General features: G+C 43.1%; 1 protein-coding gene across 1 annotated transcript in view; it reads right to left on the bottom strand.

Annotated features, from left to right (window-relative positions):
* Positions 1 to 419: 419 nt before the first annotated feature.
* ANKRD33B (ankyrin repeat domain 33B) overlaps positions 420 to 19,156 on the bottom strand; it is a 104,529-nt gene continuing 85,792 nt past the window's right edge. The window contains exons 3-4 of the mRNA XM_030190068.1: positions 16,524 to 16,664; positions 420 to 1,880 (exon numbers count right to left, since the gene is read on the bottom strand). Coding sequence (XP_030045928.1) covers positions 1,036 to 1,880; positions 16,524 to 16,664 — 986 coding nt within the window. The 3' untranslated portion in view covers positions 420 to 1,035. The remainder of the gene's footprint in view (positions 1,881 to 16,523; positions 16,665 to 19,156) is intronic.

Below are 19,156 nucleotides of genomic sequence, written 5' to 3'. Positions count from 1 at the left end.
ACAAGTGTTGCTAGTGACGACTGAATTCAAAACATTGCATGCTCCTTTCAACCCTTACTGTGTAATCTACACAAAGGGCACTGACTAAGGGGTCCTTTCACTAAGCTGCGGTAAAAAGTGGCCTTAGTGTGCTCTTATGCAGGTCTTTCCCGACCGTAAAAATGTCTTTTTCCTATTTTTTGGCTCTAATGGCCGTGTGCTAATATTGCCAATAGATTTCCGTCATTTTTTAAAATTATTGCATAAACACTTACTGGCACTCCTCGCCCATGAACTACCTCCTCAAAACAAAAATTAGAAAAATAATTCAAAGCACAGTTAGCGCACACAGATTTCCAAGTTACTGCAGGACACCTGAGCATGTCCCCCACAGTGCTCCATTTTTTTTGCTGTGTTAGGTGCGTGTTTGCATCTAACACATCTTAGTAAAAGGACCCCTAAGTGGCTTATTACAAACTGAACATTTTTCTGATGGTTACATGATTATTCTTTTTGTATCCAGTTGATTCTCAGATCCTACCAGTATAGCACTAGAAATCTTAAGAAAGTATAAACTGCAAATACCTAAAATGTGTGACTACTAGCAAGAATCAATCGCTTTCCTTTTACCCAACAGAAGGGATCTTTTACAAAGGTGTGGCAACGTTTTTATTGCACGCTAATGATTAGTACATGCTAAACGCTACAGACATCCATAGGATATGTGTGCTAAAAACACTAGCATGTCTGAAAGGATCCCAGAGTACTGTGCAAGTGTTTAATATGAGCAGTAGTGGGCATGCATGGGCAAGTGGCTTCTCTCACGTGGCCTCAAGTGTTTGATCTGCAGCTACAAGATCACCTTGAACCGGCAAGAATCATAGTTCTTAAACTTAACAGGGTCTTAAATCTTTTCTCTCAGTGTTCGGAGTCCATCCATATCTTTGGTTCTGCACTACAGATTACTTAAGTACTTAAGTTACTGAAGCTGAGTATATGGATATGGAAACTCGAAAGTGGAAACAAATCTCAGTATCCCATTTAAATTTTTCTTTTTCATTGGACACTTCTTTGTTTCTGCTTTTGTCTCTGAGCCATCTCAGATTTTCTGTATTCTTCTTCTGCCTTTTTCCTCTCCTGTTTCACTTCTTTGTATCTCCACTTTGGAATCTGCAGGTAAGTGTTGTCCTTGACACTGTCTCGTCTCTTTATTTTCTCCGGACGGTAGGTAAGTGGTGGAGCTTTGTTAATACGAACTATTGGGATGACAAACCCTGGTCTAACACTGCTTTTTTTCATCAGATGCAAGGGAATGAGGCTTGCTCTCCTTATGATAGTCATATTGGTCCCCTGAGGTAGAGGCAAGACACCAGACTGGAAACTGGACCTCCTCTCTTTCTTCTTGGGAATTGCAGTGATTTGAGAGTTCTGGAACAGATTTTCATAGCTGGTGATATGTTTTTTCTCCTGGACTTGCATTTCACAAGCCCTTTGCTTCTTGAGGATTTCCTGTACTGCAAATCTGCGTTTTCCCACACAGGGAGGACTTTCTGGACATACAGTCTTGCAGGCCACGGCAGTGAAAGGACTGCTCAGACTTGTAGTCATTCTAACCATGTGATCAAGAGCACCATCGTCTTCAGGATCCCTGTACCAACTGAATGTCAGCACTGACCTTACACACTCTGAGAACCTTTTTACACAGCCTTTGGCCTCGGCACCTTTGGCAAGCAGTTCCTTCATCTTAGCCCATTCTGGCTTATAGTGGTCACAGAATTGCTCTGGGCATGGCCTATTTATCAGTTTCTTCATGAGGAAAGCAGTGTCATATCTTCCTGTGAATTGTGCCCATTCTCTGGGGGTCATTCCTCTGTTTGGATCGGTTGCATAAATATCTGCGCCTTAAAGAAACAACAAGAAAAGACCCACATAAATGAATAAAACAATACTACATAATATAACAATGCAAAATATACTCAAATATTCACAGGTTCAATATTCAAAAGGCTCTAAGCGGGCAGGAAAGGCTCCTGCTGGTTAAACACTGCTGAGCAGGCCATTTCCGAATATTCAGTGGAACTTAACTAGATAGTGTTAATGAATATATCCCTTCTGACTGCCAAAGCACGAACCAGTTAGTGCTGGGGTGGTCTGAGACAGAGCCAACATTTAACTGGTTAGTGGCAATATTCAGTCTGCTAACCAGTTAAAGGTCCCTTTTACAAAGGTGCAGTAGGCTCTATATGCATGTAGCGCACGCCAAAACAAGACTACTGCCAGGCTAGTACCAAAAAGAGACTACAAGGCTAGCGTGCCCCAACTCAGCGATAATTTCAGATGTGGCACATGCCTATATTGCCAAGACAAATTATTTTTTTGATTTCCTACTGTGCGTAGCGCTTCTGGTGTTAATCAGCAGTTAGCACGCACCAACCGGCCACCGCACGTGTAGCATGTGAGCCCTTACTGCTAGATCAATGGGTGGTGGTAAGGGATCAAGCTGTAAATACGCACACACTAGTTTCAATTTTACTGCAGACATTGAACATCCAGGGTTAACTCAGCTCACTCCTGTGAGTGGGTTACAAGGTTCAAAGTTACTTTTATTTGATTAATTGCCTAGGGAAATGCCAGCAAAATGATTTACACATAATAAAATCACAGATATGAAAATAAATACAATTCAAATAGAAAAGCATAGAGATAGCCCTGCTGTCTTTCGCAGGAACAAAGGGTTGGAGCATCCCAGCAGATAGAAAAACAAATATATCAGCTACTAAAAACTGACTGAAACAGATGTTTTTAATAACACCTTGAACAAAGGAAGAGAACACTCAAAAGTATGGGCATGGCCAGTGGTGTGCTGGAGCCGGCTCTGTCCGGCTCGCAAGAGCCGCTTGTTAAATTTTGACAGCTCTTGTGAGCCGGTTGTTGTTGGGGGCGAGCCGGCTCCATTAGGGGAGGTAAGCATGGCAGGAAGGCGCCATCACAGGCCATGCTTACCTCCCCTGCCGCTCCGAAACATATCAAACGATGTCCTTCGCCCCCACCCTCCCGCTCCCATCTAACTTTTTAAATTACCTCCGTCGAAACCGCTATTTAAAGCCCTGCTGCGTGCAGGCCGTCTCTCCAGGCTTCCCCTGCTTACTTCGGTGACGTTTGCGCCCTTAGTCCCGCCTTCTGACGTCATTTCCTTTTTCCACGAAGGCGGGACTAAGGGCACGAACGTCACCGAAGCAAGCAGGGGAAGCCTGGAGAGACGGCCTGCACGCAGCAGGGCTTTAAATAGCGCGGGCTTCGACGGAGGTAATTAAAAAAGACAGATGGGAGCGGGAGGGGAGGGTGGGGGCAAAGGACATTGTTCGCTAGACATGTTTGGGAGCGGGAGGGAAGGGCAGGGGAAGGAGGAGAATCACTGGGTATGGATGGGGAGAGGGGGGCAGGGGAGAGACCTGCTGGGCTTGGATGGGGAGAGGGGGCAGGGAGAGACTTGCTGGGCATGGATGGGGAGAGGGGGGCAGGGGACAGACTTGCTGGGCATGGATGGGGAGAGGGGGCAGGGGAGAGACCTGCTGGGCATGGATGGGGAGAGGGGGGCAGGGGAGAGACTTGCTGGGCATGGATGGGGAGAGGGGGGCAGGGGAGAGAGGACAGTTTCAGGACATGGATGGAGGGGAGAGCAAGAGAAATTCTGGACATGGATGGAGGAGAGGGAAGGGAGAGAGAAGAAATGCTGGACATGGAGGGAAGACAGAGGAAGGAGATTAGATGAGGGAAAAAGAATTGAGGAGAGAAACTGCACATGGACGGAGAAAATAGGAAGAAGCTAGATCCACTGGACAGTCAAGTCTGCGGAGGACCAGAAATGAAGAAGAAAGGAGGAAAGAAAAGAAATAAATAGAAAGGAAGCCCTGGAAACGGAGTCAAGGGAACAGATAGAGAGCAGCAGAATCAGATACTGGACCAGCATGATCAGAGAAACAAAGTCACCAGACAACAAAGGTAGAAAAAAATAATTTTATTTTCATTATAGTGTTTGGAATATGTCCACTTTGAGAATCAGGTGCTGAACGTTAAAAGTTTATATTTATTTACTTATTTATGGCATTTTATCCCATATTAAACATGAATTAGATTGGAACCTGGGATCATTTAATTTTTTTTCCTGGAGAGAGTAATGCATTGCCCCCTCCCCCCGGCTATGGCCAGCTCTGCAATTTTGGGGGGGCGCAGTGGTGGGTGGGGGGCGCAGCGGTGGATGGGGGGGCGCCGAGGTGGACGGGGGGCGCCGAGGTGGACCAGGGAGAGAGCCTGTTGTTAAAAATTTACCAGCACACCACTGGGCATGGCATTCCAGAAAGTAGGTCCCACCACATTAAACATCATCTTCCAAAATGTCTGGGATGGTATTATTCGAAGCGAAGGAACAGTCAATAAATACTGCTAGCTGGAGTGCAAAGCTCTAGGAATGTAGGGCTGCAAATGAGGTAGTAAAAATCAGGGAAATCCTATACAAAGGGTTACCCTGCCACTTACTGCCATACACTGAATATCGACCCCTATATTTAATTCCATATAAGTTAACAATTGGCAGTGAGAAGGTTGTCCAGTTTTGGAGTCATGGTGCTAGAGCTGGATGTGGGAGATACAGGGAGTGGTACAAAAAGGTGACTCCTTTTCCTCAGAGCAAGGACAATCAATTTATTCAGTTCAAGTATCACAGTCATCAAAAATGATTTAACTTGAAAAATGCCAACTTTAGAGAAATATTTTTTTCGGCTGCAATTCTGCAAGCACATGACTTGGATCACTTTACAAAAACAGCTCTCAATGATATATAGTTATAGACTGTAGTTATTTAAAACTGCTTAGCTTAGAAGCAGCTTATTAACTGAATCATGTTTAATAAATGAGCAAATAAGAAAAACACAGTAAAAGAAACCTTACATAAACAAAACAGCATAATGAAATATTGAACAATTATCTGCATTACATTAAAATCAAACACACTGCTAAAGAGAAGACTTAATTAACAATTTTTCAAATAATTGCAGGACTGCTAACTGTACCCAAAAGTCAAAGGTACGTTAAACTGAGGCTTTGACTTTTTGAATATCATTTTATGGGAACAAGACTGCTTTCCTCCCATAATTCTAAAATTTAACACAAGAGTTTGTGGAAATTTGGCAAGATCTGAGAAAAGCAATGTTTGTTGTTGTGGTAAAGATCGAGTAACAACTTTGCAACTTAGGGCCAGATGCACTAAACTTAACGAGCAAGTAGTAAATCGTGGCATGCACTAAATGCTTCTCCGAGCCATTTTCCGATCGTGGTAGCAGCTAACGAAAACGGAATGCAGATGAGCAAATTAGTACCCCAATGTGTATAAATCGTATTGTAACGAGATGCACTACCGTTTTCCGATTGCCTAACCGTGGAAAATCTAACGAGAGGTCTGTACCTCTCGTTGGGGCTGCGCAGCCTCTAAAAACTTCTATAAATGTAACAAAAAAAAATTGGAAAAAAAACGTCCAAGTGCTCGCCAGGGACGTCCTTCACTGCCTAGCCATGTCCAAGTGCTCGTCAGGGACGTCTAACACGAGCTGGACATCTTCCTGCAGCTTTCGTGATGGGCGCCCTTCTTGGACGTGTTTTTCTTACCTGCAATTAGGAAGGACTTCTCTGAAGAAAAAAAAAAAGGACGTCCCTGTTTTTCTTACCTGCCTAAACTGACCACAACCACAGTTCTCTCAACAGTCCCCTCCAAGGTTGTTTAAGCTTGTGCCCCCCCCCCCCCCACAAGATCGGGACGTGTGAGGATGTCCAAATCAAAACATTTTAGACTTCCCTCCCTCTAGGTCTCTCTCAGCCAATTACAGCGCATTTAGCTGTTACCAGTATCAGCTAAGCGTGCTGGGATTGGATGAAAGACACCTGGAGGGAGGGACATCCAAAAAGTTTTGATTTGGACGTCTTTGCCCGTCCCGATCCTGGGGGGGGGCACAAGATGAAAACAACCTTGGAGGGGACTGTTGAGAGAACTGTGGTTGTGGTCAGTTCAGGCAGGTAAGAAAAACAGGGACATCCTTTTTTTTTTCTTCAGAAAAGTCCTTCCTAATTGCAGGTAAGAAAAACAGGTCCAAGAAGGACGCCCATCACAAAAGCTGCAGGAAGATGTCCAGCTCTTGTTAGAGGTCCCTGACAAGCACTTGGATTTTTTTTTTCTTCAGAGAAGTCCTTCCTAATTGCCTGATATAAGCCTGCCTTTAACATGCAAAGCAGAAAACAATGGAAATGTTAAGAGCAGTAGCACTTAAATTAACTGGGGCTCTTTTCAGCACTATTTCTCTTCTGAGCTTTCAGGCTGCTGACAAGTTTCCTGCTCCTCAGGGATGTCTTTTTTTGTTTGTTTTGTTTTTTTGAGTGAAGGACGCCCATAAAGGACATCCTTGGCATGTGCAGAGCAGCCAGCATAATGCTTGGCTGCTCTGCGCATGCTCATTGCTCGACCGGCCGACTGGCTTCCGAGGGAATAGAGAATGCAAGTAAGCTACAACGAGCAGCTCATTTGCATTCCCTTTCCTTGATGCATGGCCGTTCCCTACCGATTCGCTATGGAATCGGTAAGGGAAGGGCTCTTCCGAGGACCTTAGTGCATCTGCCCCTTAGTCCCATGAACTAAGGAGCAATCTAATAGGTATTTCAAACAAAGGTGTGGGAGGGAGTTTCCGGAAGCAAAACTGAAAAAAGCCCTTTTTTCCAGATGCGGTAAAAACTGGCCCGTTGCGTGCCAAAAACATGCGCCCACCCTCTTCTTGCCCACATATTTTTTTTTTGCAGCACCATCTTTTTGGAACTCTCTCCCCCTGGATATCCATGACAACCCTTCTTTTAAGAGTTTTAAATCCAAATTAAAGACCTGGCTTTTTACGCAGGCCTTTGGCCCACCTTAGTCAGAAGCTAAACAGGTCTGCAGCTGTCTCTCTGTAGTTCTTTCCCTTCCTCCTCCCCTCCCTTTTCCTCTCCTCATGTGCCCTTGTTCCATAAAGCTCCCACTCTCTCCAGTCATTCCCCTCCCCACTGGAATTTAGTGTTGTTACATTGATATGAGTGCTCTCCTGATGTGACTGGTTTGCTTTCCTATTAATTTCATTGTCGTTCTTTTCCTTTTTCTATGATATGTTTTGGATCATTGCACATCGCCTAGATCTGCGAGCTAGCCAGGGCAGTACAGCAAATTTTACTAAACTATAAACTATCTAGATAATGGACACAAACAGAAAGGAAATAATTTTATAAAGGATTTTTCACACATAAAGGATTTTTACACACTTAAAAGGGATTTTGTAATATTACTTCCAAGGTTATGCAAGTAAAAGTGCACACAGAGGGGCATAATCGAACGGCGCCGACCATCTATTTGGTCGGTGCCGCAAAGAGCAGTCCCGAACCGTATTATCGAAAAAGGTGGCCTGCCATCTTTCGTTTCGATAATACGGTTGGGGCCGGCCAAATGTCAGAGATGGCCGGGTTTGAGATGGCAGGCATCAGTTTTCGCTGATAATGGAAACCGAAGTTGGCGATCTCAAACCCGGCCAAATCCAAGGCATTTGGTCGTAGGAGGAGCCAGCATTTGTAGTGCACTGGTTCCCCTGACATGCCAGGACACCAACCGGGCAACCCTAGGGGGCACTTCTAAAAAATAAAAATAAACCCCAGGTGCATAGCTCCCTTACCTTGGGTGCTCAGCTCCCCAAATCCCCCCCCCCCCCCAAAACCCACTCCCCACAACTCTACACCACTACCATAGCCCTTCTGGGTGAAGGGGGGCACCTACATGTGGGTACAGTGGGTTTTGTGCGGGGTTTGGAGGGCTCCCATTTACCACCTCTATGCCTGCCTGAAGTGCACTGCACCCACTAAAAACTGCTCCAGGGACCTGCATACTGCTGTCTGGGAGCTGGGTATGACATTTCAGGCTGGCATAGAGGTTGGCAAAAAAAGTTTGTTTGTTTTTTTCTTTTGGGTGGGAGGGGGTTGGTGACCACTGGGGGAGTAAGGGGAGGTGATCCCCAATTCCCTCCAGTGGCCATTTGGTCAGTTGGGGCACCTTTTTGAAGCTTGGCAGTGAAAAAAAAGGGACCAAGTAAAGCCGGCGAAATGCTCATCAAGGCCGGCTTTCTTTTTTCCATTATCGGGCGAAGCTGGCCATCTCAAAGCACGCCCCCGTCCCGCCTTTGCTACCCTACAGACACGCCCCCTTGAAGTTTGGCTGGCTCCGCGACGGAAAGCAGTTGGCACCGTCTAAAATCGGCTTTCGAGTATACCGATTTGGCCGGTTTCAGGAGATTGCCGGCCATCTCCCCATTTGTGTTGGAAGATGGCCAGCGATCTCCTTCGAAAATAAGCTGGACAGTCTCTTGAAGATGCATACATTTTACATGATCCACATGGAGGAATGTTCAGGGGTGGAGTCTGGGCAGAGTTCTGGCTAAACAGTAATGAGATGTAAAGCATGCAGATACACACAATAATCTCATTACTATGTAAGTAATGCAGCTTGCAGTGAACAATGCAATCCACATTATAGATGGGAAAATAACCCCAGGAAAAAGCTTTTTGCTGGGGTCATTTTAATCTCTCAGGAGCATTGGGCAGCAACCTAAAGGGCTGGTAGTCTGCAAGAATAACTGTCCCCTCCACCCTCACATGACCCCCACCAACCTTCTTCAGGTCACCTCTCAGACCTGCTTTTAATTAGATGCCAACCAAAACTGGGATTCTTGGTTTCAACTAAAACCGAACTAGCAACAGAAATTTCCATTTTGGATTCAACCAAAACCAAAGCCGAACCCCCTCCACCCCACGATCACTCTCAGCGGCTCCCTGCCCTGCCTCACAATCACTCTCACCACTGCTGAAGCCCCCCCCCCCCCCCCCCCCCCATGATCACTCCTTTCCTCCTACCACCCACTAGCTGAAGGCTCTCCCTAGGCCTACCTTTAAACCTCCAGGTGGCCTAGTCGGTCTTTATGGCAAAAGTTCCACCAGCTCCGTCTCCAAAACGGCTGCCAAGACTGCCGTGGGAAGTGCTGGCAGCCATTTTGAGATTGGAAACAACATAAGCAGGAGCGACTGGAGATTGTTCATAAGAACATAAGGATTGCCATACTGGGACAGACCGAAGGTCCATCAAGTGCAGTATCCTGTTTCCAACAGTGGCCAATTCAGGTCCCAAGTACCTGGCAACATCCCAAAAGAGTAAAACCGATTTTATGCTGCTTATGCTAGAAACAAGCTGTGGATTTTCCCAAGTCCATCTTAATAATAGCTTATGGACTTTTAGGAAATTAGCCAAACCTTTTTTTAAACCCTGCTGAGTAGCCTAGTGGTTACTGCAGTGGACTTTGATCCTGAGGAACTGGGTTTGATTCCCACTGCACATCCTTGTGACTCTGGGCAAAGTCACTTAACTCTCCATTGCCCCAGGTACAAATAAGTATACTATGTATATACTATATAAACCACTTTGAATGTAGTTCCAAAAACCACAGAAAGGCAGTATATCAAGTCCCCTTTCCCGACACTCTCTGGCAACGAATTCCAGCCAATAGCCCTTCACAAAAAGCGAAGATACATACCTGTAGCAGGTATTCTCCGAGGACAGCAGGCTGATTGTTCTCATATGTGGGTCGAAGTCTGCAACAGCCTGGGAACCAGCATTTTGCAAGCAAAATATATATATATTAAAAAAATCTTGCCAGAGTCTTCTGGCGCGCGTGCAGCACGGACCGACTTCCCACCTGTTGTGTGAGCTTTCCCGCTCAGTTTAATCAAAAAGCAAATAATAAACAAACAACAACTCCAAAGGGGAGGTGGGCGGGTTTGTGAGAACAATCAGCCTGCTGTCCTGGGAGAATACCTGCTACAGGTATGTATCTTCGCTTTCTCCGAGGACAAGCAGGCTGCACGGACCCCTGAGGAACCCCAATTTCCTCTGTAGCCTTTCATGAGGTACCTTGTCAAACGCCTTTTGAAAATCCAGATACACAATATCAACCGACTCCCCTTTGTCCACATGTTTGTTCACTCCTTCAAAGAATTGAAGTAAATTGGTCAGGCAAGATTTCCCCACACAAAAGCCATGAAAGGCTACAGAGGAAATTGGAGGGTCATGGGATAGGAGGAAATGTCCTATTGTAGATTAAAAACTGGTTGAAGGATAGGAAACAGAGAGTGGGGTTAAATGGGCAGTATTCACAATAGAGAAGGGTAGTTAGTGGGGTTCCTCAGGGGTCCGTGCTAGGACCGCTGCTTTTTAATATATTTATAAATGATTTAGAGATGGGAGTAACTAGCGAGGTAATTAAATTTGCTGATGACACAAAGTTATTCAAAGTCGTTAAATCGCGACAGGATTGTGAAAAATTACAAGAGGACCTTACGAGACTGGGAGACTGGGCGGCTAAATGGCAGATGATGTTTTTTCCTGTCGCAAGTGCAAGGTGATGCATGTGGGAAAAAAGAACCCGAATTATAGCTACGTCATGCAAGGTTCCACGTTAGGAGTTACGGACCAAGAAAGGGATCTGGGTGTCGTCGTCGATAACACACTGAAACCTTCTGCTCAGTGTGCTGCTGCGGCTAAGAAAGCGAATAGAATGTTGGGTATTATCAGGAAAGGTATGGAAAACAGGTGTGAGGATGTTATAATGCCGTTGTATCGCTCCATGGTGCGACCGCACCTTGAGTATTGTGTTCAATTCTGGTCGCCGCATCTCAAGAAAGATATAGTAGAATTGGAAAAGGTGCAGCGAAGGGCGACTAAAATGATAGCGGGGATGGGACGACTTCCCTATGAAGAAAGACTAAGGAGGCTAGGGCTATACAGCTTGGAGAAGAGACGGCTGAGGGGAGACATGATAGAGGTATATAAAATAATGAGTGGAGTGGAACAGGTGGATGTGAAGCGTCTGTTCACGCTTTCCAAAAATACTAGGACTAGGGGGCATGCGATGAAACTACAGTGTAGTAAATTTAAAACAAATCGGAGAAAATTTTTCTTCACCCAACGTGTAATTAAACTCTGGAATTCGTTGCCGGAGAAAGTGGTGAAGGCGGTTAGCTTAGCAGAGTTTAAAAAGGGGTTGGACGGTTTCCTAAAGGACAAGTCCATAAACCACTACTAAACGGACTTGGAAAACTCCAAAATTCCAGGAATAACATGTATAGAATGTTTGTACGTTTGGGAAGCTTGCCAGGTGCCCTTGGCCTGGATTGGCCGCTGTCGTGGACAGGATGCTGGGCTCGATGGACCCTTGGTCTTTTCCCAGTATGGCATTACTTATGTACTTATGGCTGGCTCCAGAAGCATTCTCTCTGTTGTGTCCTGCTTACGTAGACATAGGAAGTTGGATCAGACAAGGCGGGACATAACAGAGGAACGCTTCCAGGGGTGGCTGAAGCAGCTTCTTTTCCTTGTTGACACTGCTGGCGGTCCACAGGATTGTTGGAGGATCACCGAGGCGGGAGGGGGGAAGGGTGAGAGAGATACCAAACCATGCAGTGCAGGCAGGAGGAAGAGAGAGGCATTCTGGACAGTGATCAACAGAACCAAGTATTTACAGTGCAAAAATAGAATAAAACAACAAAAGAAAACTGAAAGGGATTAAAGCAAAGTCCCAAAAGCATCAGTTCATCACTGCACCTCAGGTTCTTTCTTTTGTAAATGCAACACACTTGCAAAAATACCAAAGGTGTATGTATGGCTGCACCAGGTACTGCTCAGTAAATAGTTTGAACTGTACTGCGTAGTGTTCTTAGGAAGACGTACTCATGGTGCCATAGAAAAGGAAATATTTTGTGGAAAGAACATATGAAAACAAGTATCCCACTCCAAGATAGTAGTCGGGGAGCAGGAGGAAGAATTGTTCCAGAAGGAGCTATCAGCTGCTTTAAATAGATAAGGTTCCCACTGGAAATGAAAGGGTATCTGCTCACACAAACTTGGATCCATAGGCTTGAATGAAGTCCAGTTATCATCCAGTGGCTGTACCCATGTGAGTTGGTCCAAAGGATACAATAGCATATTATCAAACTGCACACCAGTGTTAACAACAGGGTAAATAACAGCACTGGAGCCGACTCTGTGGGTGATTGAGCACCCCCAATATTGAGAAAATTCCTTGTATGTGTCCAGGGAAGGGTTATTTCCATTGGGCTTAGCACCCCCAATAATTTTGAAATGTTGGCTCCTATGAATAACAGTGTGTGCCCTACTACAAGTGAAGGAGGGAGGAGGTACAAGACTTTTTAAGATATGTTAGTGACAGGAAGGGAATATGGGTGCAATGTGAAAGGGAAGGAATATGTAGAAGTTGATGAGAAAAAAAGCAGGACAGCTCAACAAATATTTCTTTTTGGTGTTTATAGATGAAGGGCTGGAAGCAAGACTGCAAAAAAGAAATACAGATAGGAATGGAAGTGACATAGACCTCAAATGATTTTCAGAAAGTTGTGTTCATGACAAACTAGCTAAACTAAAAGTAAAAGTCATGGGGACAGGTGGGATACATTTAAGGGTATTAAGAAATATAGGACAGTTCTGGCGGATTCACTCCCTGCCCTTTTCAATGATTCTTTAGAGTCAGGCATAGGTCCAGAGGGCTTGAGACAGGTAGATGTGATTCCTTTTTTTTGTTTGTTTTACAAAACTGGAAGTGAGAACGAGGCTTGGAATTACAGACTGGTTAGTCTGATCTTGATGAGTAAATTATGGAGTGGAGGAGTGGCCTAGTGGTTAGGGTGGTGGACTTTGGTCCTGGGGAACTGAGGAACTGAGTTCGATTCCCACTTCAGGCACAGGCAGCTCCTTGTGACTCTGGGCAAGTCACTTAACCCTCCATTGCCCCATGTAAGCCGCATTGAGCCTGCCATGAGTGGGAAAGCGCGGGGTACAAATGTAACAAAAAAAATAAATAAATTAATTAATTAATGGAATCGCTATAACAGAGGACAGCACACTTTCTAGAATCAAATGGCCCTTAATAATAACAATAATAATAATAAACCTTCTCTCAAAGTCTCCACCACAAGTGACCATTTTCGTCGCCCTTCTCTGCACCTTTTCTAATTCCACTATATCTTTTTTTAGATGCGGCGACCAGAATTGAACACAATATTTGCGGTGCGGTCGCACCATGGAGCGATACAAAGGCATTATAGAATCCTCATTTTTGTTTTCCATTCCTTTCCTAATAATACCTAACGTTCTATTTGCAGCACACTAAGCAGAAGATTTCAACGTATCATCAACGACGACACCTAGATCCCTTTCTTGGTCCGTGACTCCTAATGTGGAACCTTGCATGACGTAGCTATAATTTGGGTTCCTCTTTCCCACATGCATCACTTTGCACTTGCTCACATTAAACGTCATCTGCCATTTAGACACCCAGTCTCCCAGTCTCGTAAGGTCCGCTTGTAATTTTTCACAATCCTCCCGCGATTTAACGACTTTGAGTAACTTTGTGTCATCAGCAAATTTATTTATTGCATTTGTATCCCATATTATCCCACCTCTTTGCAGGCTCAATGTGGCTTACAATATATAGTGGATAGTGGAAATGAGAGGAGAGTTGACATTGGTGTTACAGAAGTATTTTGGGTTGCATGGTAATTGGATTGGATTTAATTACCTCATTAGTGTAACTGAGTATTTATGCATGTATATGCTTAGCTAGGAGCACTTACATGTGCCATAGAGCCACATCTGTAGATGGCGAACGAATTGAATGTGAGAGAAGATCCACTAGCAAGCGGAGAACTCAAACGCCCCATGGTAAAAACAATAATGTACAAAAAGTGGGAGTACAACCAAGGATACCAGAAACTGGAGGATGTTCTTAAATAAAAAACTTTATTGAAGGTTTGAAGATTCGACACAACGTCGTGTTTCGGCCATCAGGCCTGCATCAGGAGTCTATAAAAAGTACATTTATATATGATATATATGATAAAAGAACAGAAAAAATTAATATCTACAAAAAAAGTTAAAACAATAAATATTGTAAATTATATAAACTTGTAAACTTTAAAGGTATATGTGTGGCAATTTTATAAGATGATATAAAAATAATAATAATTAAAAATAAAACACATGCATATAATAAACTTATCACGAAAAAATATACACTATGTATAGATTTATAAAATGATAATGCAGTGCAAAAAGCCCATACATGTCCTATATAAATAAGAACAGTAAACAATAATGAATGTATATGCACAACATAAATTTAAACAATAAAAGTGAAATAATGCAAGGTGCACATACATAAATAAAAAGAACAAATGACCATTTAAAAGTGCAGATTTCAAAAAAGCAGAGCAAAAAATTAAAATCAATAATAATATGGGTAAATAACTTAATGCTGTGATATATATACACACATATATATATACAACATTAAAGTCACATACATATTTAAACTATTAGACAATGATTTGATGCATGTTGATATATGTGGTTTAATGTCAACCGCATGAATGGAAAACCAACTATAAATAAAAATGTGGGGAAACCATAAATAGAAAAGATCTTGCTGATTGACATAATACATAACCGCATTACTGAGGAAAAGGAATATGTAGAAAAAATGGCAAATTTAAATGGACAAAAATAGATCAGACAATTAAGGTTGAAAGAGTCCTTAATGAAAAAAAACCCTCGGTATTGTGTTTATTAGTGAGACTGACCTGCTGTGCAAAGTGCTGCAGAGCAATGATGATGGAAATCCTCTGGAGATCTTACAGCAGTCTATCAGGCGATATGAAGAAAAAATGGAGAAAATAACTTACCACTTGATAAAGTGTAAAAAAAGTTGTAAAAAATGTGTAATGTAGTGAGGAGTACTGACCTCTTGCACGGAATATTGCTGAATAGCAATTAGGTTGGTTCTTCAAAAATGACGTAGTAGTCTGTGGGAGTAGACAAGTAAGAAAGTATTCACAGGAAAGAAAACACAGAAAAACAGAAACAAACTTGATAGCGAAAAAAGAAAGAGGCAAAAACAAAAGAACACGAATGTAGGTAAAAATGTAGTCCAACAGGGGCAATGATTAAACATGGAGGACGTAGAGTTGCCCACGTAGCAACGTATTAATGCATGAGTAGCAAAAAAGAAGATAAAAAAATAAAAAAAATAAAACTGTGGTTGAAGATAATATATAAAAAACAGAATGTCATATGTAATGCTTACATACAGCTCAATGGGGAGATATAATGAAACAATAAAATGAATCAAAGAACATGCAAAACAAAAAAGACAAAAAGGTGAGTTGTAAATGGTACTACTAACCTTTAAAAAGACTGTTTAGAAAAGTCCGTCAAAAGCGCTGCACGCACTATTAGTAATGTAGATGAAAAAATTGTGTCTTGAAGGAACTGCACTATAAACAAAAAAAGGTGCCAAAAATAAAACCGCCAAACATCACGAAAGAGAACATCGCTAAACCGGAAGTGATGTGCCGAGGAAAAACAAACCTGTAATGCTGGGGAAAATGATGCTAAATGCGTGAAAAAGCTAAAAAAACATATAGTGATATGAAAAAAACTCTTGCGATAGAGCTAAAAAAATATACCGATGCGCTATTACTAGAGAAAACAGTGATAAAAAACAGCGCTAAACCGGAAATGACGTCCACTAAAAAAAACAAAACTTATAATGCTTGTGAAATGATGTATAGTAAATCCGAACACACTAAAGACAAAAATTATGATGGTATAAAAAATACTCCTGCAAAGGAGCTAAAAAAACAGAAATGAAAACAAATGAAGAAACAATTGAAAGGGAGAGATGACGGTGCACCAATTATGGGAAATCAAAACCAACACTATGTGGAATGAAAGGATGACGGTTGATGCTGTCTAGGAAACAGAGACTAGACAGGAAATGTGGCAACAAAAGACGTGGGTGGAAAAAAATATAAAAATAAAAAAATCGAAAGATATGCGGGGTACAAAGTGCTATACCTGACGCCTGAAATAAAATGAAGTGTCAATACATGTTAATGTATTTAAATGATCTAAAAAAAGAGGGAAGCATTGCCTAACATATGGAATTAGGAAATAAGAGAAATAAACTAGTATACTGTGAAATATGAGCAATGATCAAGCATCAAAATTTTAATCCATATATAATCAGAAGCCAATGTTGTTTAAACAATAAAAGAGTCATGTAATCAGTGTTCTTGGCATTACATAACAGTTTTATAACAGTGTTCTGGACCAGTTGCAACCTCTTCAGATGGCAGTGCAATAGTTCAGACCATTAGCTGCATATGTATGAATTAAAAGATCTAATTGTTGGAGGGCAAATGAAGATATATACAAATTAAATGAGAGTTTATCAATTAACAGAACATTTAAAGACAGGATAGAATCTTTGCTAGGAACCTGAACTTGCATAATTCCTGATATACTGAAGGATTGCCATCCATATGCCATTAATCAAGATACTGACGGAGCAGTACCTTCCACCTACCTGCCAGCATTAAGGCTCTGACACAGTCATTGCGACCTTGCATCGCAGATTTCATCAGTGCTGTGAACCCATGCACATTCCTTCTTTCCAGATCAAGACCTGGGAAATAGTTGAGCAAGTAGTTGGTGATAGTTATGTGGCCTGTGAGAAACAGTACAAAAGAAAGAAGAAAGCGATTAATGGAATTGAAAAGCATGAGGGTTTCTAGGCTCAGGCTGCCAGGATTGATACAGTTCTGTGCAAAATGTGCTTTTTACTAAAGAAGTTATGTTTCTGCTGTACAGGAAACCCTATTCTAAAAGAAATGTGTGCATTATTGACAACCATGTTTGAAATCTGAAAGCTATTTAAAAAAAGAGCTGAAAAACCCTTCAAATGTAATTTTTAATATCTGGAAATAGTTCTTCAGCATAGAGATTCTGTTGCTCTTGTAAGGAGGAGAAGCCAGTTCAGTATACTATAATATGGCATGCCAGAAGAATCAGAATTGTCTCCTTCATGTGGGGAAAAAAGGTTACCAGTGTGTATAGTAGAATATTACATTTCATAGTGATTGCATTATTTTGATTACAAATGCTAGTTCTGCATTCCTGGGAGAAGCCTGATTTTGGAAGACAGCCAAAAATGACATGCATTTTCAACTTACGTAAAGGCTGTGACAAACTGCAGTCCCTATGGGTTGCTGTGGGGTTTCCATTACTTGAAAAATAATCTCCTATGATATAATTTTAGAAAACTTGGGCATCATTTGCTTGTATAACAAGCAAATTTACACAGGTGAAATGGCATACACACTCTCCCCCAAGTTCTATAAAAGTCACTAGAAACTGCAGATGTAAATTTGGGTAAGCTTGTGCATGAAATTTAATTTAATTGAATAACGAGCCACTTAACACCAATGGGAAAATTAGGTTCTTACCTTGGTAATTTTCTTTCCTTTAGTCATAGCAGATGAAGCCATTACGTATGGGTTATGTCCATCAACCAGCAGGGGAGATAGAGAGCACTCAAACTTTCACAGTGCCCTCTTGGCCAGCTAGCTCCACTGCCTCTTCAGTATTTGAAGCTTCCAAAGCAGTATGGCAAACCGCAATGGGAATCACAAGAGCTTTCCTCACAGCGAACGATGGCCCATCACAAGGGCATGAACTCATAAAGGAGGGAATGCACATCCTCCTGGAGGGAATTAACTCATCCTCCTATTTATAGAACTGGAGGGGAACACACGCGCCTCCTGGAGAGAATCAACACATCCTCCAAAAAAAAACATGCTGGAGGGAATGAACACATCCTCCTAAATTTAAACTGAACATGAATCCTGAAGATTGTTTTCCAACTTTCTCCCAAGGAAGGAACTTCAGGAAATTAGAACAGAACCTGAAAAACAGATTCACAGCATACAGACAATCATACAGGGAGGGCTCATGGCTTCATCTGCTATGACTAAAGGAAAGAAAATTACCAAGGTAAGAACCTAATTTTCCCTTCCTTGTCATCAAGCAGATGAAGCCATTACGTATGGGATGTAACAAAGCAATCCCTAGATAGGGTGGGAACAAGCCACACCACGCGCTAGCACTTGTGCACCAAAACGCGCATCCCTCCTGGCAGCCACATCCAGCCTGTAATGTCGGGCAAAGGAGAGCTTAGAAGCCCATGTTGCTGCACTGCATATCTCTTGAAGAGAGAGTGCTCCAGTTTCAGCCCAAGAGGAAGAAATCGCTCTAGTAGAATGTGCCTTAAAGGCTACAGGCGGAACCCTGCTGGCCAGCAGATAAGCTGAAAAGATAGTTTCTTTGAGCCAGCGGGCAATAGTGGCTTTACACGCTGGAGACCCTCTGCGAGAACCGGATAGCAAAACAAACAGATGATCAGAAGTCCTGAAAGAGTTAGTAACTCGCAGATACTGCAGCAGAGTCCTGCGCACATCCAAAAGGTGCAGCTGCCCAAAAGATTCTGGAAACTCTTCCTCTGAAAAAGAGGGCAAGAAAATAGGCTGGTTTAAGTGAAAGGCTGAAACCACCTTAGGCATAAAGGAAGGCACGGTCCGAACCGTGACTCCGGACTCTGAAAACTGCAGAAATGGGTCTCTACAGGACAGCGCCTGGAGCTCTGACACCCGTCTCGCCGAGGTTATGGCCACCAGAAAAACGGCCTTCAGTGTCAAGTCTTTCTCCGATGCTCGCCGAAGCGGCTCAAAAGGAGATGCCTGCAGGGTTTTCAAAACTAGCCCCAGGTTCCAAGCTGGACAGGGTGCTCGCACTGGAGGTCGGAGCCGAAGCACCCCTCTAAGAAACCGTGCCACATCTGGGTGAGCAGCCAAAGACACGCCTTCCACCTTACCACGAAGGTAGGCCAACGCTGCCACCTGCACCCGCAGGGAATTATAGGCCAAGCCTTTTTGTACACTTTCCTGCAAAAAGTCCAGAATCGGCGAGACAGGAGCCCGCATTGGAACAATGGCTCTGGAAGCACACCAAGACTCAAACAGGCACCAAATCCTGGCATAAGCCACGGAAGTGGACCGCTTGCGGGCTTGCAGGAGAGTGGAAATAACATTATTGGAATAACCTTTATCCCTCAATTGCGCCCTCTCAATAGCCATGCCGTAAGACCAAAGCGGCCGGCGTCCT

This window comes from Microcaecilia unicolor, chromosome 1 (assembly GCF_901765095.1).
Source record: "Microcaecilia unicolor chromosome 1, aMicUni1.1, whole genome shotgun sequence".
Lineage (NCBI taxonomy): Eukaryota > Metazoa > Chordata > Amphibia > Gymnophiona > Siphonopidae > Microcaecilia > Microcaecilia unicolor.
The sequence above is the reverse complement of the archived record's forward strand: the minus strand, read 5'-3'. Positions and strand labels throughout refer to the sequence as shown.